General features: G+C 44.0%; 1 protein-coding gene across 1 annotated transcript; it reads left to right on the top strand.

The window, feature by feature from the left end:
* Nucleotides 1-710: 710 nt before the first annotated feature.
* On the top strand, nt 711-12111 carry LOC138594356 (SERTA domain-containing protein 2-like). Its single transcript, XM_069665428.1, has 2 exons — nt 711-902; nt 9837-12111. The coding sequence occupies exon 2, from the start codon at nt 9841-9843 to the stop codon at nt 10822-10824; it is 984 nt and encodes a 327-aa protein (XP_069521529.1). The 5' UTR covers nt 711-902; nt 9837-9840; the 3' UTR covers nt 10825-12111.
* The last annotated feature ends 523 nt before the right edge of the window (nt 12112-12634 follow it).

Here is a 12634-nt window from a genome sequence, read left to right as displayed (position 1 = left end):
TGAATGTATTTGTAATGATATAGAGTAGTTGTGAAGGACCTTTATTTTATCAGTGTAAAGTTTGTTTGTTTGTTTGTTTGTTTCAAGTGACAATTAGCTCAACTAAATAAATATTATTTGGTACACTTAAAAAAATGACGACAAACAAATCACAGGTAACTTTAATTTTATCATATAATTTCCGAAATATTTTATTCAAAACAGAAAAATCCTAAAAGTTGCACATTTTATTTCATTATTATTAATTTATTTAAAAAAAATCAAATACATATTGATTTTCATTTATACATGTACTTTATTAATGTTGGTAAGCAATGCACTCAGTATCTTATTTGTTGATTAATTTATTCATATATAGTTTGTGTGTCTTATTTTACATGACTACTTTAAACTAAGTTTTACTACTTTTATTTCTATTCAAAGTAGACAATATACCCTAGACAATAAAAAAACATTTTTTAAGCATTCATTTGCAATTAAACATTGATAACAAAATAAATACGATACTTTATTAATGTTTAATATTTCAAAATAGTTGTATTCACATACCGGAAACCGATTTTATTTTGAAGTAGACTGCCGGAAGTTTTGTTAACGGCGGTTCTGGCTGTCTTGACTCGCGTGCGTGCTTCAGTGACACATCTCCTCCTTCACCGCCTCCTCCGCCGCTGCTGCTACGCTTCGCCATTGTGTGTGTAGCTCGGTGAGTGTTGAGGTCGAGGCAGCCGCGGGGAAGACGGCGGAGTACAAACAAACAAAACGGACTAACGGCTCGTTTCTCTTCCATGTTCTTCTTCTTCTACGGCTCCTTCCTCCTGACCGTCCGCAGCTCCGCTCCCGGCCTCACAGACCGACGACACCCATGCAGCAGAGGAGACCCTGGATGGGACTAGCTACATGTGGTGAGTGACAGACCGACACCTTTAAAGCCATACTTTAAAACACCGAAACTTCTTCTTCGCGGTTTCTAACCGGGCAGACGTTATTAGCCCGGAGAGAGAGAGCGGTTTGTATTTTGACTTAATGAAGAGTAGAAGAAGAGCTGCTCTGTTGTTACTACAGTGTCACTAATAATTAGTTCACCTCCTCTCTGTACACATGTAAACAGCTCAACAATAAGAAAGAGGGAAGTTTCTATACTAATACGTAATAAAAACAACAGTTTTCCCTCTTGGTTGTGCGTGAAAACGGTGGCCGTGTATGGGTGCCTGGTGGCCGGGCAGGTGGCGGGGAGCAGCCGGTGGCCTGGAGGTCCCGGAGGATCTGGAAACCAGCTGCTGCTCTGACAGCTTGCACTGAGCTCACAGGGTCACCCGCGGTGATTTATACACACTACAGTGAACTGACTGTCCGAGACGATGAAAATTTGCTTTGTAATACAAAATAATGTTCTCTTAGTTTGTTATTGGGAGTTTATGATGGATAGTAGTGGCTTTTTATCCTGTTAATCCACTGTGGTGTAACTTTAAATACACTTAATGAAACCTTTAGTGGCTTAGTTTGGGAGTTTTGGTGCTCAACATAGTCATCTTATTGTACTTTTTATTGGACTTCCTACTTTAAGATAAGTAATGAATATTTTATCTCTTGTTTAAGGCCCAAATTATATATGAGTTTGAGAAAAATCTAAAGCTAGTTGGTTCAGACATGTGCTGAAACAAACATAAACAGGGAGATGTGTTTATCCTCTTTTGTTGTAACTTAAAATACACTTTAATATTCTCAAATATACTTATAGGTCACTTTTTGAACCTAACAGTCCTCTTGTTGTACTTCTTATTTCACTGTCCTGCCATTGTAGAAGTTGTAAATTGTAGTAATGGATAATTTAAGAATTGATTGAAGCCTGAGGAAGATACAGGATTAAATAGTCTTATACATGTTAAACATGTGGTAAACAGGACATGCACCATAGAGGAAGATTACATTAAAATCAGTATGAACTTTAAATAAACGTTTAACTCATTTAAAGGAAAAAATAAAGTACAGTTACCTGTACTACCTGTACTTTATTTTTTTGTCTTTCACAACTGACTTTCATCTTTATGTATAAGGTTTTCATTTAGCTGTGATATTTTACCTTTCTGTATTCCGTATTATGAGTGTAGGCAAGTTATATGATTATGTGACAGGTTTTATAATTGATTGAGGCATTTTTAACCTTTTTCTTTTTAATAAATGGCAATAATTTTTGTCTGTAAATGGCCAAAAGTAATGATAAATGCCCAGTGCAGGTTATTTAAGTTCAAAGGAATTTCTCGTATTTAGTTACCTTGTCTAAAGTTTGTTATAGATACAGATCAGGTGTTAAACTGATAAAAGTTATCCACCGTTCAAAGGTTTCAATTTGATCACCAACACTTTAAAAAGGTGCCATATGAAGCCGAGTAGAAATGTTTAGAAAGTGTAAACTTGTGAGAGTTAAAGTGTCCTGAGTTGTGTTTGCTCTGGTTGTGGTGACAGACAGGCAGCTGGAGGGGTCAAAGGTCGGTGTGCTGTATGTTTCCTGGTGTGGAGTGGAGTTTAAAGGGAAGAAGAAGAATGTGGTCGAGCAGCAGCAGCAGTATAAAAAGTGGAGCAGGCGGAGTCGGGGAGGGTTACAGCAGACTGACAGACGTTCGCTCTGCTCTCAGTACAATCAGCACTTTGTGTGTATTATGTAAGGCTTCAACATTGGACTCACACACTCTGCATGAAGCCAGTTACACTCAGCGCTGATATGAGAGAGCTGAGAGTCAAGAATAAGATGTTAAAGACACACAGGGAGAGGAAGGGAAGCTGTTTTTACTCTCTGTGTGCTGCAGGGTAGAGAGCTAGGTTTCTTGTTTCTCATGCTTAGTCTATCAGTCGAACATGAAAGCATTTTGGCTGTCACCATGTTGTTCTTTTAAGCCAGAAGTGACCATATTTGGAAGAGAGGGTGGAGTTTGAGAGGATCAGCGGGGTTAGCAAACATCAAAGCCGTCCAAACCTGTCATAGTCTGTGACCAAGGCTAGTTCATTAGCTGGCTAGCTACCAAGCCAGGTGTGGTGAGCACAGACACAGATAGCTGCTAATTAGTGCTAACATAAATAATAGCATAACGTGACTGGGTGTAAAACAGTGTGTGAGACGTGTTGGACGGTCTGTTCGTCCAACAAAGCGCACACACAGATTATTTGTCTGATATTTACATGAACAAATCTCCAAAAGGCTCCAACAGCACAAACACGGCCCAGAGGTTACGTTCAGTGACTGAGTTAGCTGAGGGGACACCTAGCAGACAGCTAGCAGCTCCCAGCTGTCACTCAAAGAGGCCACGCCCCTAATGCTGCATCACTGTAAGCCTTAATATAATGTAAACAGGTGAGCTGTATAAAGATTCTCCCCGTACAGTCGTCATGAAGAGAGAAATGAGCTATAGAGACCCAAACTGTTTTTTGTACCAGGCTGTAAACATGTTTATTTCTGCTGTCAAGTTTAACATTCAAACTAAATAACACGTCAGTTTCCCATAAGTTCAGTTACATAAATTTACTGTAACATGACACTGAAAAGTTTGGTGTCAAAAACAGACAAGCTGACTGACTCATCAGTGACTCGTGCTGCGGCTCTGCCAAGAAACTGTAACATAACAACGCGATGACACAGATAAAAACAGGAGCGAAATGATGCTGATGTTTTGTTTGTGTTTCCTCTTTACGCTAAAGTGACTCCCACACACACGCACACACGCACACACACACGCACACACGCACACACACACACGCAGCGGGGAATATCCTGCACAGTGCTGAGAAGGCGACTCGCTGCAGCAAACAGACAGGATTTCTTCTCTGTGAGTTCAGTCCACCTTCACTTCCTGGAGTCTCAGTTTCCCTTCCAACACACAGATCAGTTACCAGCAGCAATGAGGAACAGACCCGTCACCTTTTATAGCTGATTTATTTCCAATAAAACACAAAGAACAACATTACAACGTTTTTCCAAAGTTTTACTCATGCAAAGCTTTTATTTTAGTGTTTTTCACATGAGACAATTTAGAAAAGACGTTTATTCTTAAAGGAAAAGCCAGACCTGAAGGTTACAGAGTATTAAAACTAAAAGCCATTATTTGTCTTTTCCTCTGACTGAGTGCTGTGAATAAAAGCTTCACTTTAGACAGTCAGCAGAAACATGTTCCTGCATGTCCGGCTGAGCAGCGAGAGCAGACACACCGACTGTAAGAGAGCAAGAGAAATAGTTTGAAACTGAAACAGACTGAACCCTCTTTACTTTAAATATCCAACACATTTTCTTACTATCTTTAGAAAAACAGACGACATTCAAACTCTTGCAGTTAAACTTGAAAAACGTTCATCTTATTACCTGCTTCGTCCGTCCATTCACAGATGGATAAAGATGCAAGTTCACCATCAGAAACAGTTTTTGATTAGGCTCAGAGGTCATCCCATGTCCTACGTTCCCTTACATATTATTAAGAGCTTAGTAAGAGCTGTCTCTGCTGTTCAGATGGCAAAATAATGAAAGAAGATGGATGTTTTTAATTCGGCTTGAATGACGAAAATCAATGCAGCCATTGTGGAGATATCGATGTCTGACACTACATATCTCCTGTTATTTAAGATCATAGTTTTAAGTGGTATAATATCAGTGAGCTGTAGGAGGGTGAGTAGTTAGATAACAGCAGCTGTTAGAATGATTGGAGTTAACACAGAGAAAGTTAGTGGAGTTAGTGTCTGTTATAGTTTCCCACAGCACAGTGATTTATACGACCAACAGTCCAACAGACAGAGTCAGTTTACTCTTGTAGGGCTGCACGAGTAATCGAATATTAATCTGATCACGATTTTGTCCCTTTCAATAAATAAACTGACGTTTAAAACGCTCCGCCCGTAGAAACTCTGCTGCACATCAAATCAAGCGCTCCCTAAACTAACAGCCCCTCCCCCAGGGGGCGATGGAGAGGTTTGGGCTTCACTTGTGGGGGAGCTGGCAGGTCATGTGATGAGCGCCCTAAGTCAAACGTCTGAAGAGGAAGAGCTGGTCCCCTGAAGCGGCTCGTCAGCACTTGTTTGGAGGCGTTTCAGGTTTAAGTGATGTTCAGAAGAAACAATAATCAGCAGAGAGGTCATGACCCCTGCGTCTGCGCCGCAAAGCAACACGACTAACTTGTTGAAGCAGCTGAAAGAACAAAGTGCAGCATGATGAGTGTGTGAAGGCCGAGAGGGAGAACGAGCTGCTCCCCGTCCTCCAGCGTCACGTCAGACATCCAGAACAGAGACGCTGCACAGAGACACCCTATCACCCAGCTCCCACAGACACACTGACATTACCCATGATGCACCACATGCAGGTAAAGAACCTGACTTAGTTTGATGCTAAATTTGAACATGAGCCTGAATGCAGCACAGATGGAACTGAAAGAGTCGATCTGTGTAATCATGATTAATAATGGTGATCTCCATATTGATCAAAACAATCGTGAGTGTTTTTGGTCACAATCGTGCAGCTCTTCTTTCCTGTGTGACAAAGACAACGTTTCACATGAGAGGCTTAATATGCAGAAGATTCAGCGCTCTGTGTTAGAAACCGGTGACGAGTAGTGATCGGTGAACACTTGCAGATCATTCATCGTTTCATTACTAGTTGACGTCATGTTGCAGCTCCAGAGCTTCTGAACATTTTCAAAAAGCCGTTTGCAGAAGAGAGAAAATCCTGAAGAACACATTCAGCTCTGAAAGTTGCAGTTTTTTCACTTTCAGATTTGCAGCCGCGAGTCGAACCTGCACGGTGAGCGGACGGCATCAGAAACATGGAAACAAGTGTTTACACGATGTTTATCTCAGTTTATGTAGGAAACACCAGGATAAGATCTTTGGTCAGGTATCTAGATCTGATCCCTACACGTCCACACACGCCCGGATTCATCCGGTCATGAGCGAGACGGAGAGTGAATGAACACAGTGTGCTGCTCTTCATGATCTGGAGTCGGTTTATAAAAACACAGAAAGAAAAAGAAGAAAGATGGAGGGCAACTTCCTGCTCTGTGAAACACAGCCCTGACGAGTCACACGTGTGATACCTGAAGAGTCCCACCTGCAGTGTTTGAAACGAAAAACCTCCGCTGTTTGTTTTTGTTTCATTTCCACTCAGACAGCTGATTAACAGACGAGAAGTCACATGACTTATCCGAAGTTTATCAGTGTTGTTGTCCTGCCAGCTGGGAGCCTGTGTGTTTACACAGCGTGCAGTGTGTGAGGATGGGCCGCTGTCAGTAACCTCAATAGCAGACGCTGTAATTATTCTTGTCACGCTGCTGGTCGCTTCTTTGAAGACGTGCAGGTGTGTCCTTTACAAGCAGTAATAACAAGATCTGCTGCTTGTCTGTGTCGTGTTTGATTATAAACGCGCTTCATTTAGCTTCAGATTTTTGTGAAATCATCTGTAGCATCATTTTGAGGACATTCGTCACTTTATTGTGACTCCAGGTGAAAACCTTTAAATCCTGAATGGCCCGTTTGTACTTTTAAAGACTGTCAAGTAGAATGTTTGGTCCCATTCTTGCCTTGTTTACAACGTTTTATCAGATATTTGTTAGTTTAAATTATCGATGTGGGGCTGTACCAGTGACTGTATATACAGACGGACGACGTCTCCTCCTCCTCTCGTTGTACAATAAAGAAGCCTAAACCCCCCCGAGCGGGCGCTGCCATCTTGCTCATCTGTATCCAGAGTGTGTGCAGGAGAGATCGGCTGGTGGAGCCGCAGTATCGACGTCCCACACCTTCCTCTACCTGACACACACCTTCACCTTGTGTCCTTGGCGTGTTGGAGCCCTCAGGTGTCCTTGGCGTGTCGGAGCCCTCAGGTGTCCTTGGCGTGTTGGAGCCCTCAGGTGTCCTTGACGTGTTGGAGCCCTCAGGTGTCCTTGGCGTGTTGGAGCCCTCAGGTGTCCTTGGCGTGTTGGAGCCCTCAGGTGTCCTTGGCGTGTTGGAGCCCTCAGGTGGGCTCAGTCTGCAGCAGAACAGCTTCTTGTGTCGGTCTGAAGCAGATATTCACGCTGATGGAAAGTTCAATGACTGTAGTGTTAGTGTTAGTTACGTCTCCTCTCGCCGTTCCTCCTCTACTCTGCTACTCGGGAACAGAACGCTGCAGGAGCCCCATTTGTCCACAGAGCTGTCAATCATGAGGCCACACCCCCTTTTTTATAGCATCAAATACTTAAGTCAGCAGGGGGCGATAGAGAGGGTTTGGACTCACTTTTAGGGAGCTGTCACGTCGGCCATCTTTTTACACAGTCTACGGTCTGTACCCCTGCTGTAAGTTTTCACACACACAACAACCTTTGCCTTTACAGTCCATGACAAACTCTTTCTTTACACAAAAACAATTTCTGAAACTATTTGTGGACTTTTAGCTCGTCAGACGGACAGACAGCTGCCAGAGGGGGAGGAAGGGGGAGGAAGGGGGAGGAAGGGGGTTGGGTGATATATTTGACCCTCAGCCAGCTGATCCAGAGTCAGTCTTTATCACAAGATGCAGTTCAGATTCGCGATGACAGTGTACATTCAGGTTTTAAAGTATGATCAGAAAAATATCCCACCCCACCCGTCTCTCTCTCTCTGTCTGTCTGTCTGTCTGTCTGTCTGTCACCTCTTCACCTCGTCCTCTGGGGGGGTCGCAGCAGATGGATCCTCTGAGGGGCCCCACACATGACTTTAAAGTAGTGAGGAGGAGGGAGAGCTGATGAATAATCATATATAAGTGTGTGAGTGTGTGTGTGTGTGTGTGTGTGTGTGTGTGTGAGATTGTGTGTGTCCTTGTCAGCACTCTCGGCCGCCTGTTGGCCACGTAATCGAGAGTTCACCGGTTCAAATCCCCTCCAACACAAACCACCAACCCAACAGCTGCCTACACACACACACGCACACACACACGCACACACACACACACACACACACACACACACACACACACACACACACACATGCATCATCAAGATACATATCTAAAGTAATTAAATACATTTCTCATGTTCTACATTTAAAGGGGAATTCTGGTATTTCTACCTGGGCCGTGACGGGACTGACAGGCTCAGGTTGTTCTTCTAAGTGTGTGACAACATGACAGAAAGGATCCCTACAGAGATAGACCTTTGTGTTACAGAGGAAGATGATTGTTTTAACCACACACAGACGTTACATCGCTCTCTGCACACACACCAGACTCCATTCAGAAAAACACTGATTTAAGCTGCTGGTCTACTTCTGCCTCGATCTGTTGGTTTGTTTGTGTTACTGTGTCACTTTGGTGTTTAACGGTTATTTTGGATCCACACAATATTTCTGGAACACACACTAACATGAACAAACTAACGGGCAGTGTGTAACTCGTGTGTTCTGCAACTAAAATGACCGTTTTTGTCAGTGGAGTCTGGCGGCTCTGAAGGGAGCCATCTAACGTGTTTCTGGTTAATAAAAGGTTCTGACTCTTTCACTAACAGGTGTGTCTCTGTAGGGATCCTTTCTCTACTTTTTCCTGTGACTCATTTAGACCCAAAAATCTGTAAAAACAGGCTCCAGGTTTAAAAACAGCCAGAATGACACTTTTACTGATTTCTATCACAAGATAAAAACAAACATCTTGTAGGACTCTGAGGGAAAGCAACGTGAGGCAGATTTTAGGAGCAGTGCGGGTGTCGAAGGTGTGTTTGTGTGTGTTCAGTGTGTGGTCGTCAGGACGGAAGTCGTCTGTTTCCTGTGTTTTGTTGCTCAGGGAGTCAGAAGGTGTCGGACTCCCACCCGACCAGCTGACTGCAGCTCACATGGGAGCAGGTCAGCTGACACGCAAACACACACACGCACACACACACACACTTCTCATCACAGTTTGTGGGGAAGCCGCTCAGCTTCCAGCAAGCCTGTGACTCGTCCATCACAGAAACGCGTCGTCAGTCATGTGACTCGGGATCTTTCCAAACTTTTACTTTCAGTTTGTTTCCGTCTGTTTCGCGACCTTGCTGTCGCGCCATCTTTCAGTTTCAGTTTTTATTCAGAGTCTGGTTCATACGTTTATTCCCCTTTAAAGGGAGTATTTGTATCTGAAGACAGAACGTGTCACAAGCTGAAACTACAACAAGGTGAACAACATTATAATGAAGATGAATAAAACTGACTGGACCACCTGGATCACTTGAGCACCTCTGCTCTGCTGTGTTGTTGTTGTTGTTGTTGTTGTTGTTGTTGTTGTTGTTTGTATCAATTCTGCTGAAAAATACACTTTTTACAGTTTTGATAAAAAATCGTTGAAACAGATTTTTTTAGCCAAATAAAACAACAGTTCTTGTTTTCCTTTTGTTTAATTACACTTGAATGAAAAGACAAGAAGCGTGGCTTAGAGTGAGGAAGGTTTTATCTTTGGCTTGTGTTTGATTCATTGAGGGCTTCCCCCTAAACGTTGGGAAGACCCCAGGTCACCTCACTTGGTCATGTTTTGTTTATCTGTGTCAGTGAGATGAGCAACACAGGAAGGCGGGGACGACACCCTGCTGTAGACCCAACATCAAAATGACCCGTCACTGTTCACAAGAGCCAGCTATCTCCGGGGTCTCCTCTGGAAACTGGTCAATAAAAACAGAAGACAGTTTCGTGGTCGCTCCAACACGTCTGAACTGAAAGAAGGAACAAATAACTGACGTGTAGTTTTATAAAGACAAATAATCCTGACCTGAAATACTCGGGCTCAGCCGTGCTTCAGCTTCTGACAATAATCAAAGATCTACGTCCTCTTTTGAACCTTGTTGTTTAACACAAACGTTCTGTCTTCTCTCTCTGGTTCCGTCTGTCCTCCACAGATTTATGTTGGGTAACGGGGTGAAGCGGAAACTGGACGAGGATGAGGATGGTTTGGAGGACGGCGGGCGTCCTCTGGCCGTCGTGTCTCAGGCGTCCTTCACGCTGCAGCGTCAGACCGTCCTCAACATGTCGCTCATGAAGCTGTACGGCCCGCGGCTCGGCGCAGACCTCCGCCTGCAGCGCCGCGTCCATATCAACAACATCATCCGCCGAATCCACGACGACCTCCGACAGGAAGGAGGCGTTGGCGCTCTCTTCTTCTCCGCTGCACCTCCTGTCGTTGCTGCTGCCAGACAGGACAACAGCTACAGACAAGCTCCGCCTCCTCCGTCCTCCTTCAGCATCCTCTCCTCGTCGCTGTCCGGCCTGACGGCGCTGGACTCCTGCCTGACGCCCGCCTCCCTGCTGGAGGAGGACCTGCCCATGTTCTTCACCCTGCCGCCCTCCTCTTCCTCCTCCCAGCACCACCTCGTGCACCACTCCCCGAGGCCGCCGCCTCCCTCGCCGTCGCCCAAAGACAGCTTCTCCTCCGCCCTGGAGGAGATCGAGGAGCTCTGCCCCTCCTCCTCGTCTTCCTCCTCCTCCTCGAGGCCGACGTCACCTCCTCCTGCTCGGGTCACATTCGACGTTGTCATGAAGGAGGAGGAGGAGGAGGAGGAGAGGCCAGACTTTCAGGAGGCAGAGAACAGGCTGGAGAAATCTCCTCCTCCACCACCTCCTCCTCCTCCTCCTCCTCCTCCTGCTCCGTCCTCCCCGGGCTCCTTCCTCACAGACTTTGCGCTCGACGACGTCCTCTTCACAGACATTGACACCTCCATGTACGACCTCAGCCCGTGCCCGCCCCCGTCAGGAGCTCCGCCCACAAAGATGGCCCCCGTCGTGCTGTCTGGGTACGGCGCGGCGGCGGGGGGCGGGGCTCAGAGCCAGCCCTTTAAAATGGACCTGGCAGAGCTGGACCACATCATGGAGGTTCTGGTGGGCAGCTGAGACGAAGCCCCGAGACTTTTTATCACTTTTGTACATTTTTAAAGACGCAGCAGACGTCACACTGGCCTCATTCTGGAGCGTCGCGGTGCAGTGGTGGAGTTTAGAGATTTTAAGGTCTTTAGTTTACTGAATGTTGAATGTCAGGGTTCAAGGGTCACAGCAAGAAAACAGACGTTGTAAGGCCAAGTCGTTCAACAGAAGTTGTATTTGACACACACACACTCTGTGCCCTTAAATTTGACCCTTTTAAATGCAGGCGTGATCAGGCCTTTAATGTGTGAGGCACAGACGACCGATCAAATCTTCAAAAGATTCACTAATGTTTGACAAGATATCTCCACAGCACCTTTAACCACTGAGTTAAAGTATTGGGAGCACACACACACACACACACACACACACACACACACACACACACACACACACACACACACACACACACACACACACACACACACACACTCTGAGGACCCACAGTGTGAACAGAAGCTGCGTCCTCGTCTTCCAGCTGAGCTCCAGGTTCAATAACGCCAGTGTGAAGCCCCGCCTTGTTTCTACGGCCCGTCCGAGAATTGTAAGAAACAAACTCTGCAGAGACTTTTTCTACTGTCCGTGCATGTTTTTACAGATGAGAAAATCTTTATATCATTTATATAAGAACAACTCAGTGCCTTTTAAACCTCCTATCTCACGTCCCGTCTTTCTGATGCTGTTTATGTAGCGATCCGAACGCTGAGGGAAGTTTTATTCCTTAAAGCAGTTTCGTTGTCAGATCTTTTAAGTTTAGAGGATCCGGTCTGCGAGTTTTATTTTGTAAAGAAATGATGTAAAAGTCTTTTTAAAGTAACACAACGTGTGTCAACGATGAGCTGGCGATGTTTTGTCTATAAATCCCATGAAAAGAAACGCAGACGATGTGTTAGTCTGTCAGGCTTCAAAAACAAAGATGGAACTTTTCAGTGTTTCTTTTGTTCTTCACCAACGTTCCAGTTTCTGTTTCCAAGTTTAAACTTCAAAGACGTCCTTAGCTTGTTTGTCGATAAATATATCCGTCACATCTTTACTGTGTTTCTGATCTCCAGTGTTTCGGTGAAGTTTGTAGAAGTTGCTGGATAAAAACCGGCTCGTAGCTTCAGGGAAAGAAGATGTAATTGGTTGAGTTAAAGCTTGTTTGGAGTGTTCTAAGCTAGCGAGTGCAAATTAACTTACTGGAACTTCAATGAAAAATGAGGAGCTTTAAATAATGAAAACACAAAAGGTTATTACTTTCATTTTTTGTTAACATTCATGGCGTTAGCATCTTAGCTTAACTACAGTCTGCTGTAGCCTAATATAGCTGTTTGAACTTTAAAAGTTAGCAAACACAGCTAGCTACCAAGACTTTGTAGAAAACAAAAACATTGAATTATTTTATTTGAAGTGCAATAAAAACAATAATAAACTGACACTTAATGTTTCCAGCTAGCAGCCACATTAATGAACTGTTTTCAAACACATTTTATAGGAATTATTAATCAGATAGTATCTCAGGTTCGGCTAACAAAGAAACGTTGCTAGCTTGTGATTAGCTAACTGGAAATAACATTTAAAAAAGTAACAAAAACAAAAGTAATAATTTATTTATTTTTGTTAACATTTAGGGCGCTAGCGTCTTAGATAACCAGCTTAACTATAATTAACTATAGCCTAATTTAGCTATTTGGAACTTCAAAAAGCAAACATAGCTAGCTACAACGACTCAAAGTGCAATACGAAGAAAAATCTTTGACATTTAGTGCTTTCAGCTCGCAGCCACATAACGTGTAATGTA

This window comes from Semicossyphus pulcher, unplaced genomic scaffold, assembly GCF_022749685.1.
Source record: "Semicossyphus pulcher isolate SPU_LCO1_2020_fin unplaced genomic scaffold, fSemPul1.0.p SCAF_17, whole genome shotgun sequence".
Lineage (NCBI taxonomy): Eukaryota > Metazoa > Chordata > Actinopteri > Labriformes > Labridae > Semicossyphus > Semicossyphus pulcher.
Note: the sequence above shows the minus strand (reverse complement) of the source record. Positions and strands in the feature narration are given on the sequence as shown.